Source organism: Gorilla gorilla, chromosome 1, assembly GCF_029281585.2.
Source record: "Gorilla gorilla gorilla isolate KB3781 chromosome 1, NHGRI_mGorGor1-v2.1_pri, whole genome shotgun sequence".
NCBI classification, from domain to species: Eukaryota; Metazoa; Chordata; class Mammalia; order Primates; family Hominidae; genus Gorilla; species Gorilla gorilla.
Window position 1 is genome coordinate 44,068,546 of NC_073224.2, and position 13,687 is coordinate 44,082,232.

Sequence of the window (13,687 nt, forward strand, 5' to 3'; positions counted from 1 at the left end):
TAATCCCAGCACTTTGGGAGGCCAAGGTGGAAGGATCACTTGGGGTTGGGAGTTCGAGACCAGCCTGACCAACATGGTGAAACCCCATCTCTACCAAAAAATGCAAAAATTAGCCAGGCATGGTGGCACATGCCTGTAGTCCCAGCTACTCAGGAGGCTGAGATATGACAATCACTTGAACCAGGAGGCAGAGGTTGCAGTGAGCCGAGATCACACCACTGCACTCCAGCCTGGGTGACAGAGTGAGACCCCTGTGTCAAAAAAAGAAAAAAGAAAAGAAATCTCACTAGGAATTTTATTTCTACCTAAGATAAGCCTAAATTTATTCCTTTGAAAATATATTGCTCTCATGTTGTATTAGTTATCTATTGCTGCCTAACAAATTATCCCAAAGTTTAGCTGCTTAAAACAATAAATGTGTTATCTCTTACTGTTTCTGAGGGTCATTAATCTGATAGCAGCTTAGCTGGGTAGTTCTAGCATAGGGCTCTCACAAGGTTCTAGTCAAGATGTCATTTGGAGCTGCAGTTATCTCTCAGGGCTCACCTGGGACTGTGGGAAATCCACTTTCACACTCACTCACATAGTTGTTGGCAGTACAGCCCTGGCTGGTGTGTTAGAGACTTTAGTTCCTTACAACGTGGGCCTCTCCATAAGCTTCTGTAACATGTCAACCTACTTCTCGCAGGACGAATGATCTGAAAGGCATAGAGAATGAATGAATAAATGAATACCCAAGACAGAAGTTGTCTTTTTTATAACCTAATCTTGGAAGTGATTTGCTATTACTTGAGCTGTTAGTTACTGGTCATGCAGGCTGACCTAGTACACTGTGGGAGAGGACTGCACAAGGAGGCATGAATACCCTGACAAGGCAGAGATCACTGGGGGCCATCTTTTTTTTTCTTTTTGCTCTGTCGCCCAGGCTGGAGTGCAGTGCGATCTCAGCTCACTGCAACCTCCGCCTCCTGGGTTCCAGCGATTCTTGTGCTTCACCCTCCCTTGTAGCTGGGCCTACAGGCACGCACCACCATGCCTGGCTAATTTTTGTGTTTTTAGTAGAGATGGAGTTTTGCCATGTTGGCCAGGCTGGTCTCGAACTTCTGGCTCAAGTGATCCACCCACCTCAGCCTCCCAAAGTGTTGGGATTACAGGCCTGGGCCACCGCACCTGGCCACAGGGGCCATCTTGAAGACTAACTGCCACACATATGGATGCTTACTTTTTGTTGTGGCAGTGGCAAAGTACACATAAAATTTACCATTTTAACCATTTTGAAGTGTATGATTCACTGGCAGCACATTCATAAAGTTGTGCAACTCATCTAAGCAGTTTCTTACCTTTGGCATGGAGCATCTTAGTTTATTTTTTCATTTTCAACCTATGTTTGTCTTTGGATCTAAAGTGAGTTATAGACAGAATAGAGTTGGAATCATATCTTTCTTATCCGTTTGCCAACTTTTGTCTTTAATTGGAAAGTTTAATCCATTTACACTTACTGATAAGGAAGGACTTTTGCTATTTTGGTATTTGTTTTCTATACTTTTTTACTTCCACAATTCCTCCATTACTGTCTTCTTTTTTGTTTAATCGAGCTTTTTGAAGTGTGCCACTTTTATTATTTTCTGTATAGTTCTTAGGGGTTTTTTTTTAGTGGTTTCCTTGGGGATTACAATTTGCATCTGAAATTTATAACAGTGTAGTTTGAATTAATACCACTTTAGTTTTAATACTGTATAGAACTTCTATACAGAGCTCTGTTTCTCCCCCTTTATGTTGTCATTGTCACAGATTTCATCTTTATACATTGTATATCCATTAATGTAGATTTATAATTGTTGTTTGATGCATTTGTCTTTTAAATTATGTAGAAAAAAAGGAGAAGTCACAAGCCAAAAATACAGTAATGCTAACTTTTATATTTACCTATGTAGTTACCTTTATTGATATTCTTTATTTCTTCGTGTGGCTTCAAGGTGCTGTCTAGCATCCTTTCATTTCAGCCTGAAACACTGTTAGCAGTTTTGTAGTCCAGGTGTACTAATTATGAACTCCTTCAAGTTGTTTTGTTTTGTTTTGTTTGTTTGTTTGTTTGTTTTTGAGATGGGGTCTTAACTCTGTCACCCAGGCTAGAGTGTGGTGGTGCCATCATAGCTCACTGCAGCCTCAGCCTCCCTGGGCTCAGGTGATCCGTCCACCTCAGTCTCCTGAGTAGCTGGGACTACAGGCATGTGCCACCAAGCCCAGCTGATTTTTTTGTATTTTTGGTAGGCATGGGGTTTCGCCATGTTGTCCAGGTTGGTCTCGAACTCCTGGGCTCAAGTGATCTGCCCACCTCAGCCTCCCAAAGTGCTGGGATTATAGGCATGAGCCACTGTGTCCAGACAATTCCCTCAGTTTTTATCTGGAAATGTCTTAATTTCACCTTCATTTTTGAAGGATATTTTTGGCAGATAGTGAATTCTTGGTGGACAGATTTTTTTAAAAGTCTTTCAGCACTTTAACCATATCCTCCCAGTGCTCTATTCTTCATGGTTTCTGATGAGACATTGGCTGTTAATCTGATTGAGGATGTCTTATATGTAATGAATCACTTCTCTCTTGTTGCTTTCAGGATTCTGTCTTTAGCTTTCAGCAGTTTGATTAGTATGTGTCTTGATGTGGCTTTCCATGAGTTTTTCTGCTTGGAGTTTGTTGAGCTTCTTGGATGTGTAAATGCTTGGAGTTTGTTGAGCTTCTTGGATGTGTAAATGCATGTATTATCAAATTTGGGAAGTTATTGGCCATTATCTCTTCAGATATTTTTTCTGCCCCTGTCTCTTCTCTTCCCCTTCTGAGACTCTTGTTATGCATATGCATATATATATATATATATATAGTTTGTTTGTTTGTTTGTTTGTTTTGAGATGGAGTCTCACTCACTCTGTTGTCCAGGCTGGAGTGCAGTGGCACAATCTTGGCTCACTGCAACCTCGGCCTCCCAGGTTCAAGCAGTTCTCCTGCCTCAGCCTCCAGAGTAGGTGGGACTACAGTCATGCACCACCACGCCCAGCTAATTTTTGTATTTTTAGTAGAGACAGGGTTTCACCATGGCCAGGCTGTTCTCAAACTCCTGACTTCACGTGATCCGGCCGCCTTGGCCTTCCAGAGTGCTGGGATTACAGGCGTGAGCTATGGCACCTGGCCTTGTTATGCATATATTGATGGGCTTGATGGTGCCCACAGATCTCTTAGACTTCATTTGGCCTACCTTCAAGTTCCCTAATTCTTCTGCCTGCCCAAATCTGCTGTTGAACACTCACCGTCTCCCCTCTGAGTTTTTCATTTCAGTTATTATACTTTTTAGCTCCAGAATTTTTTTTGTTCCTTTTTATAATTTCTGTCTGCCATTGGTATTCTCTGTTTGGTGACACACATTATTTAGGTTTTCTTTAGTTCTTTGAGCATATTAAGATAATTGATGGAAAGTCTTTATCTAGTCAGTCCAGTGTCTGAACCTCCTCAGTGACAGTTTGTTAATTTCCTTTTTTTCCTGTGAATGGACCATACTTTCTTGTATTTTCGCATGCCTCATAATTTTTTGTTGAAAACTGGACATTTCAAATATTTTAATATGGTAACTCTAGAAGTGAGATTCTTCCATCTTCCCAGGATTTGTTGTTGCTGCTTGTGGTGAGTTGTAGTTGTTTGTTTAGTGACTTTTCTAAACCTTTTTTGGAAATACCATGTTTTTTGTTGTTTGTAGTCACTGAAGTCTCCATTCCATTAGCTTAGTGGTCAGCTAGTGATTTGTCAGAGATTTCCTTAAATGCCTGGAGCAAAACAAAACATTAAACTCTGTAGGTGTATGTTGGGATATGCCTTCAGCTCTCAGCCAGGCAGTTCATAACGGCCTTTGCCTTCCCATCCTGCTTGTTTGGAGCTTTTCAGCAAGCAGTTTGTTTGCCCCAACTGACTTCCTGTGCTGCATGCTGCATCTGCTGCTTCGTTACCTTTCAATGTTTTTAACAGATAACCTCCAAGTAGCCACTTTTCCACCCTGAGAGAGTTCCGAATCAGGTGAAATAAAGGCAAGCCTTTTTCGTTAGTCCTTCAGAGAGCCACTCACCAGCTCAAAACAATACAATTCTTTGAGAGCAGAGTCTACTCTGTTATCTCCAGCACCAGTAACCCACTCTGGGAATTACTGCCACCGAGCCAGGAAGAAGGGAATGGGGCAAGGGTAAATTAAAATATACCAAGTTCTCCTACCAGATTTCACTTGCTCTTGCCTTGATTAAACATTCTGTTGATTGGTGAAAACCCTTGACTGTTTTCCAGATTTTTGATAAAGTTGATTGTGACAGATTTTGCCAGCTTTTTTCTGTGGAGGGATGGGCCTTTGGAATCTCCTATGCCACCATTTTTGATGATGTCATTCCTATGCATGCTATTTTTAAGATAGGGTGATTATAGTTAAAGATTGTATATACAAGGTATTTAAGAATAAGAGACAAATGAATTTGAAGTATACATGGAACCTGTTAATGAACATGTGGAGGAAGGGAAAATTGAGCTAAAAAAAAAACAAGCCAGGCGCTGTGGTTCACGACTGTAATCCCAGCACTTTGGGAGGCCGAGGCGGGCGGATCACAAGGTCAAGAGATCGAGGCCATCCTGGCTAACATGGTGAAACCCTGTCTCTACTAAAAATGCAAAAATTAGCTGGGCGTGCTGGTGCATGCCTGTAGTCCCAGCTACTCAGGAGGCTGAGTCAGGAGAATCACTTGAACCTGGGAGGTGGAGGTTGCAATGAGTTGAGATGGCACCACTGCGCTCGCTGCTGGCGACAGAGGGAGACTCCATCTCAAAAAAAAAGAAAAAAAAAACAAAGTAAACAAAAATCTTTGCAGCTAGAGCTACATTTAATCAGTAAATGTTTTAGATTCAGTTGAGACTTTCATACCTGTTTTTTCCTAAGGAATTACTTAGAGCATTTCCAACAATTTTAATTAAAAGGGATTTTAATTAAATGCAGTATTTAGTTATTGCAAAAGCAGCAAAGCTGATGGAAAATATGTAACAAAGTTTGAGTCCTTAGGACTAGAACCAAATGTTACTGAATTAACAGAAACACACAAAATATAGGGATCTCATTTTTTTTTAAGCAAAAGTGGTTTAGGTATATTTGCTATTGTCACACTAAATATTAAAAATTATATTTTTATACCACAATGATAAGAAATTATGTGAAGATTTAAAATGTTTAAAGTATTCTAATTATAGTTTTGAATTGCCTGTTTTGAGTGTTAGTCAGATTAACTACAGAGGTCGGCCACATATCATCTCTATAGTTTCTTGTATTAATATTTTGCCTAATCCATCCTCTATTTCTCATCACCTTTCGACAGTATGATCTTTGAAGTCTTTTTAAGTTAATGTATATATTGACTATAGTCTAAATTATGGGAATTTTGAAGCAGGAGATATGTTTTCTGTTAGACTTTAATCTTGCACTTTTTCATGTTATAGGGGATAATTTTGACACTACACTTTTAATAAGGACATCTCATTTGTAGAAATAATGTACTTCCTAATTTTCACCAGTTCAGCAGTCAGTACTTTGTCTTGGTATGTTATCTCTATTTCAGTTTTTCTTCCTCTTATATTCAAATAAATCTAATCTATTATTTCTTATGTAACATTAAGTTTTATTCAAGTTCCATCCATACTTCTGATCTTCTGCTTTCTGTATAGAATGGCTTCAAATGTAAATTTTCTTAAGTCCAAGCTTACTCATTATAAGTAGGCACAAGTCTGAGAGTACTTCATTATGTCTTCTGGTATAGTTGGGTCTGAGCATATTTAAACATATTAAGTACATATTTTGATGAATATTATTTCTCCCTTTATTTCTATTTATATGTGTAGAAATATTACCTATGAATTTTGCTTTAGAATAGTAATGGGATCTTTACAAAATATGTTCTGAAGTGGGGGGTGGTGTTGGGTCGGGTCTGATAGGGTTGAGAAATTTATTCTACACAAATTAGTGCAGTGATGTCTTCCAGGCATTGTACTAGAACTGTGCAGGACCCAGTGGGAGCCTGTAGCAAGGCAGGGTCCATTCAGGCAGGAGGTGAGGTATGTGTTAACCGAGATCATGGAAACATGAGACTACCCAGGAAAAGTTTGAGCTAATTTTGAAGAACTTCCTGTGTTTCTCTCTTCTAAACTGAATGTTCCTTGATGGGCAGGGACTATTTTTACTTATTATAAGTACCTACTGCTCAGCTGTATTAGTCTCTTCTCACACTGCTGTAAAGAAATATCTGAGACTGAGTAATTTATAAAGAAAAGAGGTTTAATTGGCTCACAGTTCTGCAGGCTGTACAGGAAGCATGATGCTGGCATCTGCTCAGCTTCTTGGGAGGCCTCAGGAAACTTACAGTCATGGCAGAAGGCAAAGGAAGAGCTAGCACCTCACATGGATGGAACAGGAAGAAGCTGTTTTGGGGGTGAGGTGCCACACACTTTCAAACAACCAGATCTCATGAGAACTCACTCACTATCATAACACAGTACCAAGGGGGAAATCGCCCCGTGATCCAGTCACCTCCCACCAGGCCCCACCTCTAACATTGGGATTATGATTCGACATGAGATTGGGTGGGGACACAGATCCAAACCATATCATAAGCCTAGCCCATGGAAGATACATCATAAATGTTCGTTGAACGGATAGCTCCTACTCAGGTGTGCAAGCTTGAAGAGAGAGTAAGTGTGGGCCTGGCTAGAATCCATATTGCCACAGGAGGACCAAAGGATGAATTATTTATTTGCCATACCACAGAGAAAATTTAACAATTGTTACGCCCCTGAGTACTTTTGGGGAATCTCCTCAAATTGTAAATAATAGAAATTATGATGTTATTCCAAGGCAAGGATCCTTAGGACCCTCCTGTGACCTTGTATAGGAAAAAAAGTACATTTTTATTTTTACTAGCCTCAAACTGAAATTTAGCATTTCCTTCCATTTTGAATGTAGGTAATAGTGGTGATGTTATCAGTATCACTAACTTTCTTTCTGTTACTTAAAGCTACAGATATTTTCATTTTCTGTTGTTGTGGATACCTCACACTGTTGTTTACACTCATTGTTTTTATATTATGGTAATCATTATGCCATCAATTTTGTTATTTAAATCATCAATAAAGAAGCACATATATTACCTATCACAATTTTCTACTTACATTTTAAATTTTATTTTAAAAAAACATTCTGAAATTTTAGAATAAGCAAAACTAATGTATAGTGATTAAAATCAGATAAATGGTTGCTTCTTATGGAGAAAATTGACTGGGAAAGGGGCACAAGAGAACTTTCTAGGGTGATGAAAATGTCCTGTGTCTTGGTATACACTTGTCAATTGAATGCTGAACTTACTGTCTATACATTTCACTATATATAAATTATACCTCAATTTAAAAAACAAGTACATTAAAAATTTTTCTGAGAAGGTGTTCATAGGTTTCACCAAATTGCCAAAGAAATTTCTGGTACAAAAAAAAAAAAACCCTTTTCTGAGATTATCCTGTTGCCATTGTCTGTCTCCTTCTTTGAGTGCCCTCTTTCAGTAAGCTGTTTTTGTGGTTCATCTCCATTTTTCTAAATGTGTTCTCACTTTTAAAAGATGAACCTAAGACAAGTCAGAAAAGAAAAATAGCAGTTATGAAAGAAATATTTTGCCTGGGTTATTGACCAATCTCTTCTAGCCAGTGAAAATGTGGCCCTCCTAACATAGTTATATACTTGCTTTGACTCTTAAGAAATTTCTAGTGAGAACTACTCTTCTAAAAACTAATTCATAGATCATTTCATAATGGAACAATTTTTTCTCATTTTCAGTTTTGTTTAGAGTTTTAGTAAGATTTTTATCTTTCTGTATCATTGAATATGCAAAGATTGGAAGAAGAAAATATGTATTAGGAAGTAAGGAAAGAGAAAGTAGTATTACTGATAATCTGTTCCGGATTAATTCCATCTAGGCATGATCTCAGTGCAGTGTGATTGTATATTCTAAGATCGAATATGTGTTACTTTTATAAAATTCAGAGTAATATAAAAAGTGTTTATTTAAAAATGTGATGATAGTGCTCAAAGATGTTAAACATAGTGGTAGGTAATGTATAGAATGAACATTGAACTCTCTTTTAGGGGCACACAGTGTTATGACTACTCATAATAGAATTTTGTGTACCATCTTATGCTTATAACTTTTAGTTTTACTCTATTATTATAATGGTCTCACTCTAAGAAAGATTAAGCTGAGGTGAATCGTCCTAGCAGATTTTTGTCCAGATAGCATCTATATGCCTTTCAGATAGTATCTATATGCCTTTTATGATTTGCTATTAGATAAAAACCTAAAATACTGTTTGGCAATGTTTTTGCAGCCCCTCATATGGAAAATTTGAAATGCAGAGGGGAAACAGTAGCAAAGGAGATCAGTGAAGCCATGAAGGTAAAAGCTATGTGCTAAAAAAAATTATCAAATGAACAAAATGTATGGCTAGGTATTTGCATTCAACATTCATATGTGTTTTAGTCTGCTCTAACAGGAATTCTCAGCGGTCCTTTAACTAAATCTTTAATGAATTTATTAAGCAACAGTAACATTTAGAATAGCTACCATTTATGAGGTACCTACTATGTGCCAGGTAATATACCTGTCTTCTTTAAAGGTTGATTATATTTTTGTGTTCTGGGTGTTAGCAGTTCACCGAACAGTTTTGGATAATAATACCAGCTAAAATGTATTGAATAATTGGTATGGGCACCATCCAACTGCTTTACATGTATTGTCTCATGTAATCCTTACATCCTATGAGACAGATACTGTTATTTCTTTTGTAGATGAGGAAGCTGAGGCACAGAGAGGCTAAGCAGGTTGCGCACATAAGTAACCTACAATCCAGCATTTAAAGCCTGGATCAGCAAGGGCACAGTGGCTTACACCTGTAATCCAAGCACTTTGGGACGCCAAGGCAGTCAGATCACCTGAGGTCAGGAGTTCAAGACCAGCCTGGCCAACATGGTGAAAGTCCATGTCTACTAAAAATACAAAAATTAGCCAAGTGTGGTGGTGCGCGCCTGTAGTCCGAACTACTCGGGAGGCTGAGGCAGGTGAATCGCTTGAACCCAGGAGGTGGAGATTGCAGTGAGCTGAGATCACACCACTGCCCTCCAGCCTGGGCAACAAAGCAAGACTTCTCAAGAAAAAAAAAAAATTTAGAGTATTGCATCCATCTTTGTCTGTTTGTGTTTCAACCTGAGATTAATGTTGAATATTACTGTTTGTTTGTTTGAAGTCCTTGCCTGCATTAATTGAACAAGGAGAGGGATTTTCCCAAGTTCTCAGGATGCAGCCTGTTATCCACCTCCAGAGGATTCACCAAGAAGTCTTTTCCAGTTGTTATAGGAAACCAGATGCTAAACCTGAGAACTTTATAACACAGATAGAAACCACACCAACAGAGACTGCTTCCAGGAAAACCTCTGACGTGGTACTGAAAAGAAAGCAAACTAAAGACTGCCCCCAGAGAAAATGGTATCCATTGCGGCCAAAGAAAATTAATCTTGATACATGAGCTCTTTCTGTTTATTTTGGGAGTTGAAAATAGGCACCATCAACATTTAGATTACAGCCTAATTAATACCTAGATAAGACTTCATTTGAAATAAGAAATAACTCTTTTACTAGTGATTCATTTATACAGATATAGTATCTCTGTGCGGGGATATGATATAATATTGTATTTCCTTACTGTTTTATCTATTGTAAATAAAAAGCATTTTAAAAAGTATTGACACAAAGCCCATCAGTGGGCATTAAAAATATTAAAAGTGCAGACTTTTACTGTCCTTAAGTGCCATCAACTCTCAGCTCCCTTGTAGCTTTTATGGGATTTAACAAGTAACAAATTCTGTTGTGTTTCCCTGGTATACATCTTTCTAGGAAAAAAAAAAAGAGAGAGAGCTGTATAATGATTTTTCATTTACATGCTGAAAAGTAATTATCAGTTCTGCACAGCAGCAGATGCAGGGTTTTTTTTTAAAGATGTAGTTTGATTTATCAGATTAATGTGCTGATGATAATACTGGCTTTGTTATACTCCATGTTCAGCTAATTTAGGTTTGTGAGATTAACTTTAGGATTTTTTGTTGTGTAAGACAATGATAACTATTATTTGTGCAACATTACTCTTTGAAATAAAAATTGGCGTGTAGCCAATGTTTCCTGCCCACACTCACTTTTTTCTATAGGCCATTAACATAATTTGACTTGGAACTAATGGTTTATTTTCAGGGTTTCTTATTTATTTCTTTACAGATCATTCCAGTTCAAAATATATATCAGATTAATACACTGGCAAAGTGTCATTGTGTTATTGAACTGTTTTACATTTGAAGATGTTTATATATCAGGTATATAATCACTGGGAGAAGTCTGAGAAAACGATATTGGCTTTACTTCTAACATTTAACTATAGTTTCTTATAGCTCTTATTGTGTGTCTTACATTATACAGTGTAGGCAGGGCCATCAAACTTACCAACTGTTTCCCCTTTTGATGACTCTGATACCTTCATTCATTTTTCAAAGGAATTTACTGATCATGAGGTTGGAAAATCTGTATTTCTCTTGCTTATTATGTATTAATAATCATAAATGTCTAGATTCACCAGAAGTCACCAGAAGGTCTGTCTCAGTGAAGAAAACTTATAAAGCCACTTTACTGCATTTTGTGTTTCAGTGTTACAGTTTGAGATCTGTATATTTGTACACAGCTGTGTGTTTTTCATTGAAATAATGTACAAAGACTGATCTTGATGCTGTGTATTTTTATGAGTTGTCTTAGGCATTCCTGAGCTCAGCTTCAGTTGGATGGTGGGTCAGCACCCTGCGTTTCTGAACATACTAGACTTCAGTTTAAAACTGTTTTGGGGCTGTATAATATGTTGCTGTTTTTACAGTGCTAATGTTTTTATAGTATTAAAATTCTGTATGATTTGTTTCACTTCATAGGTCCCCAAACAAAAGAGTTATTGTTAATTCTATTAGATTATATAAGCTACTTGCATTTTGATTATATAAGAACCTGGTCCCTCCCTTTTAAGAGAGGTATATTGTGCTACATAGAGTTTTTAAATGACATGATAGATTTGCTCTGAAGTATTCAGCAGAGAAACAAGGAATCGATTAAGGAAATGTGACAAAAATCCTGTTAATGTTGAATCTGTGTAATGAATATATTCTACTTTGTGTTGGAAATTTTTATAAGTTTTTAAAAAATGGTTATATTTTAAAGTCCCCAGGCAGACAGCTGAGATTTGAAATCCTCTTGAGAGCCCAAAGTTTTACTCCATAGTTATAGCAGAGTTTAAAATAGAAATACCACTGGGAAAGACAGTATGTATTAGCATTATTAACTAAGAAAAGCATGACCAATAGCAGTAATAATATTGAATAAGTATACTGTGTAAGAGGAGAAGTTGCATTTCTGCATAGGCCAAGAACTAGTAAGCTAAGGATTAAAAGCAAGAAAGTCTGTAGTTTTAAGGAATTGGAAAGGTTGAAGGAAAAAATTGAAAATCAAATCTTGCTCTATGATAAAAAGAGTCTGGATTGAATAGGGTCTTAAAATTCTCTTTCAGAAAAGAAATAGCCAGGCACGGTGGGCTCATGCCTGTAATCCCAGCACTTTGGGAGGCTGAGGTGGACAGATTACTTGAGCCCAGCCTGGGCAACATAGTGAAACTCCATTTCTACAAAAAATACAAAAATTAGCAGGGTGTGATGGCACACACCTGTAGTCCCAGCCACCCAGGAGGCTGAAATGAGAGGATCACTTGAGCCCAGGAGGCAGAAGTTGCAGTGAGCCAGGATGGCACCACTGTACTCCAGCCTGGGTGACAGAGTGAGACCCTGTTTCAAAATAAGAAGAAGAAGAACACAAGAAGGTTAAGTCTAGTCCCAAAGAAGAGAGAACACTGTCAAAGCTGGTTTCTGAAAACTGGTACCAAAATCTACATTTGTTTATTTAGGCTACTATAACAGAATACCACAGGCTGGGTGGCTTAAACAACAGATACTTACTTCTCACAGTTCTGGAGGCTAGAAGTCCATGAGAAGGTGCTGGCAAATGCAGTTTCTGGTGAGGGCTGTCTTCCCGACCTGTAGATGACCACCTCCTTACTATGTCCTCACATGGCCTTTCCTCAGTGCATGCATGTGGAGAGAGAGACAGAATGCAAGCTCTCTGGTGTCTCTTCTTATAAGGACACTAATTGTATCAGATCAGAGCCCCACCCTTATGGCCTCATTTAACCTTAATTATTTCCTTAGAGGCCCTATCTCCAAATACAGCTACAGGCACATGGGAGTTAAGGCTTCAACATACGGATTTTGGGGGGACACAAACATTGAGTCCATAACACAAGCCCACAGAAAATCTTATCCTAGACCTCTTTCCCTGGCCCTTTATGGCTTGGGCTCCGTAGAGGACAAAGTGAATAAAACCAAATTTTTTATTTGCTTCAAACAGTATGATTTCATCTTGTAAGATGTACTTTTTCTTTTCTAAGGCTGAATTTGTTTGATTTCTGGTGAACCACCTATCTTCTCTATCCACCTTCATTCATTTATTCATCTGTTCAACACATACAGTTGGACACCTACTCGGATCAAAAGTCAGAGATCTTAAGAGCACAGCCTCTAAGCCAGATCATCTGAGTTCAGATTTCAGTTCTACTATTATTAGTTCAATGATATTGGACAAGTTACTTAACCTGTCTATGATCAAAAGTCAGAGATCTTAAAGAGCATAGTCTCTGAGCCAGATCATCTAGGTTCAGATTGCAGTTCTACCATTATTAGTTCAGTGACATTGGGCAAGTTACATAACCTGTCTATGCTGCAGTTTTCTCATATGCAAAATGGGGATAATAATTATGCCTACCTCATAGCGTTATTCTGAGAAGTAAATGAGTTCATAATGTGAAGGCCTTAGACTAATAACTGGCGCATATGAGTACTCTATGATCACTGTTATTACTTCTTTTGATAAAGGAAATGAAAACACTCAGGACAAGTGTTGCCTTGAGGAAGGTCATATTCCAGTGAAGAGGATGAGTGTGCAAACAATGATAATGCCATGCAGCAAATGGTATGATAGATGTATGTGTGGAACTTTGGGGAGTAGTCATGGAAGTCTTTGTAGAAGAGGTGGCATTTGAGCAGTCTTGAATGTTTTAGGCACATAATCAGGGAAGGAATACAGGAATAAAGAACAAATTACTGTTATAACAATGTGGATCAATATCAAAGATACTATATTGAATAAAAGAAGCAAAGCCAGGCACAAGAGAATACATCCTGTGTATGGAATCATAGAATGGGCAAAACTAAGCCATGGTGGTTGCCTCTGGGGAGAGGGGAGATATTAACTAGGAATGGCACGGGAAACATTTTTGGGTGAGCGAAATGTTCTGTATCTTGATCTGAGTGGTGCTCACATGGCTGTATATGTATGTAAAATTTTGTTGAACTATACACTTAAAATTTCTGCACTTTATTTAAGTTTTATATTTTAAAAATGCACAAAACTGATTCACCAAATATTTGAGGAGAGTCTCGAGCATCAAA

At 38.0% G+C, this 13,687-nt stretch overlaps 1 protein-coding gene across 5 annotated transcripts in view; it reads left to right on the forward strand.

Annotated features, from left to right (window-relative positions):
• NSL1 (NSL1 component of MIS12 kinetochore complex) overlaps positions 1 to 13,687 on the forward strand; it is a 67,009-nt gene that overhangs the window by 44,206 nt on the left and 9,116 nt on the right. For 2 of the 5 annotated variants that reach the window (XM_055371085.2, XM_031014815.3), the window contains one exon: positions 9,352 to 10,274. The exons of 1 other annotated variant lie outside the window; for it this stretch is intronic. In XM_055371085.2, the coding sequence (XP_055227060.1) occupies positions 9,352 to 9,367 (16 nt within the window). In that variant the 3' untranslated portion in view covers positions 9,368 to 10,274. Of the gene's footprint in view, positions 1 to 8,436; positions 8,505 to 9,351; positions 10,275 to 13,687 lie in introns of those variants that run through there. 2 more of the 5 variants (XM_004028374.5, XM_055371073.2) reach the window with 2 other exon arrangements.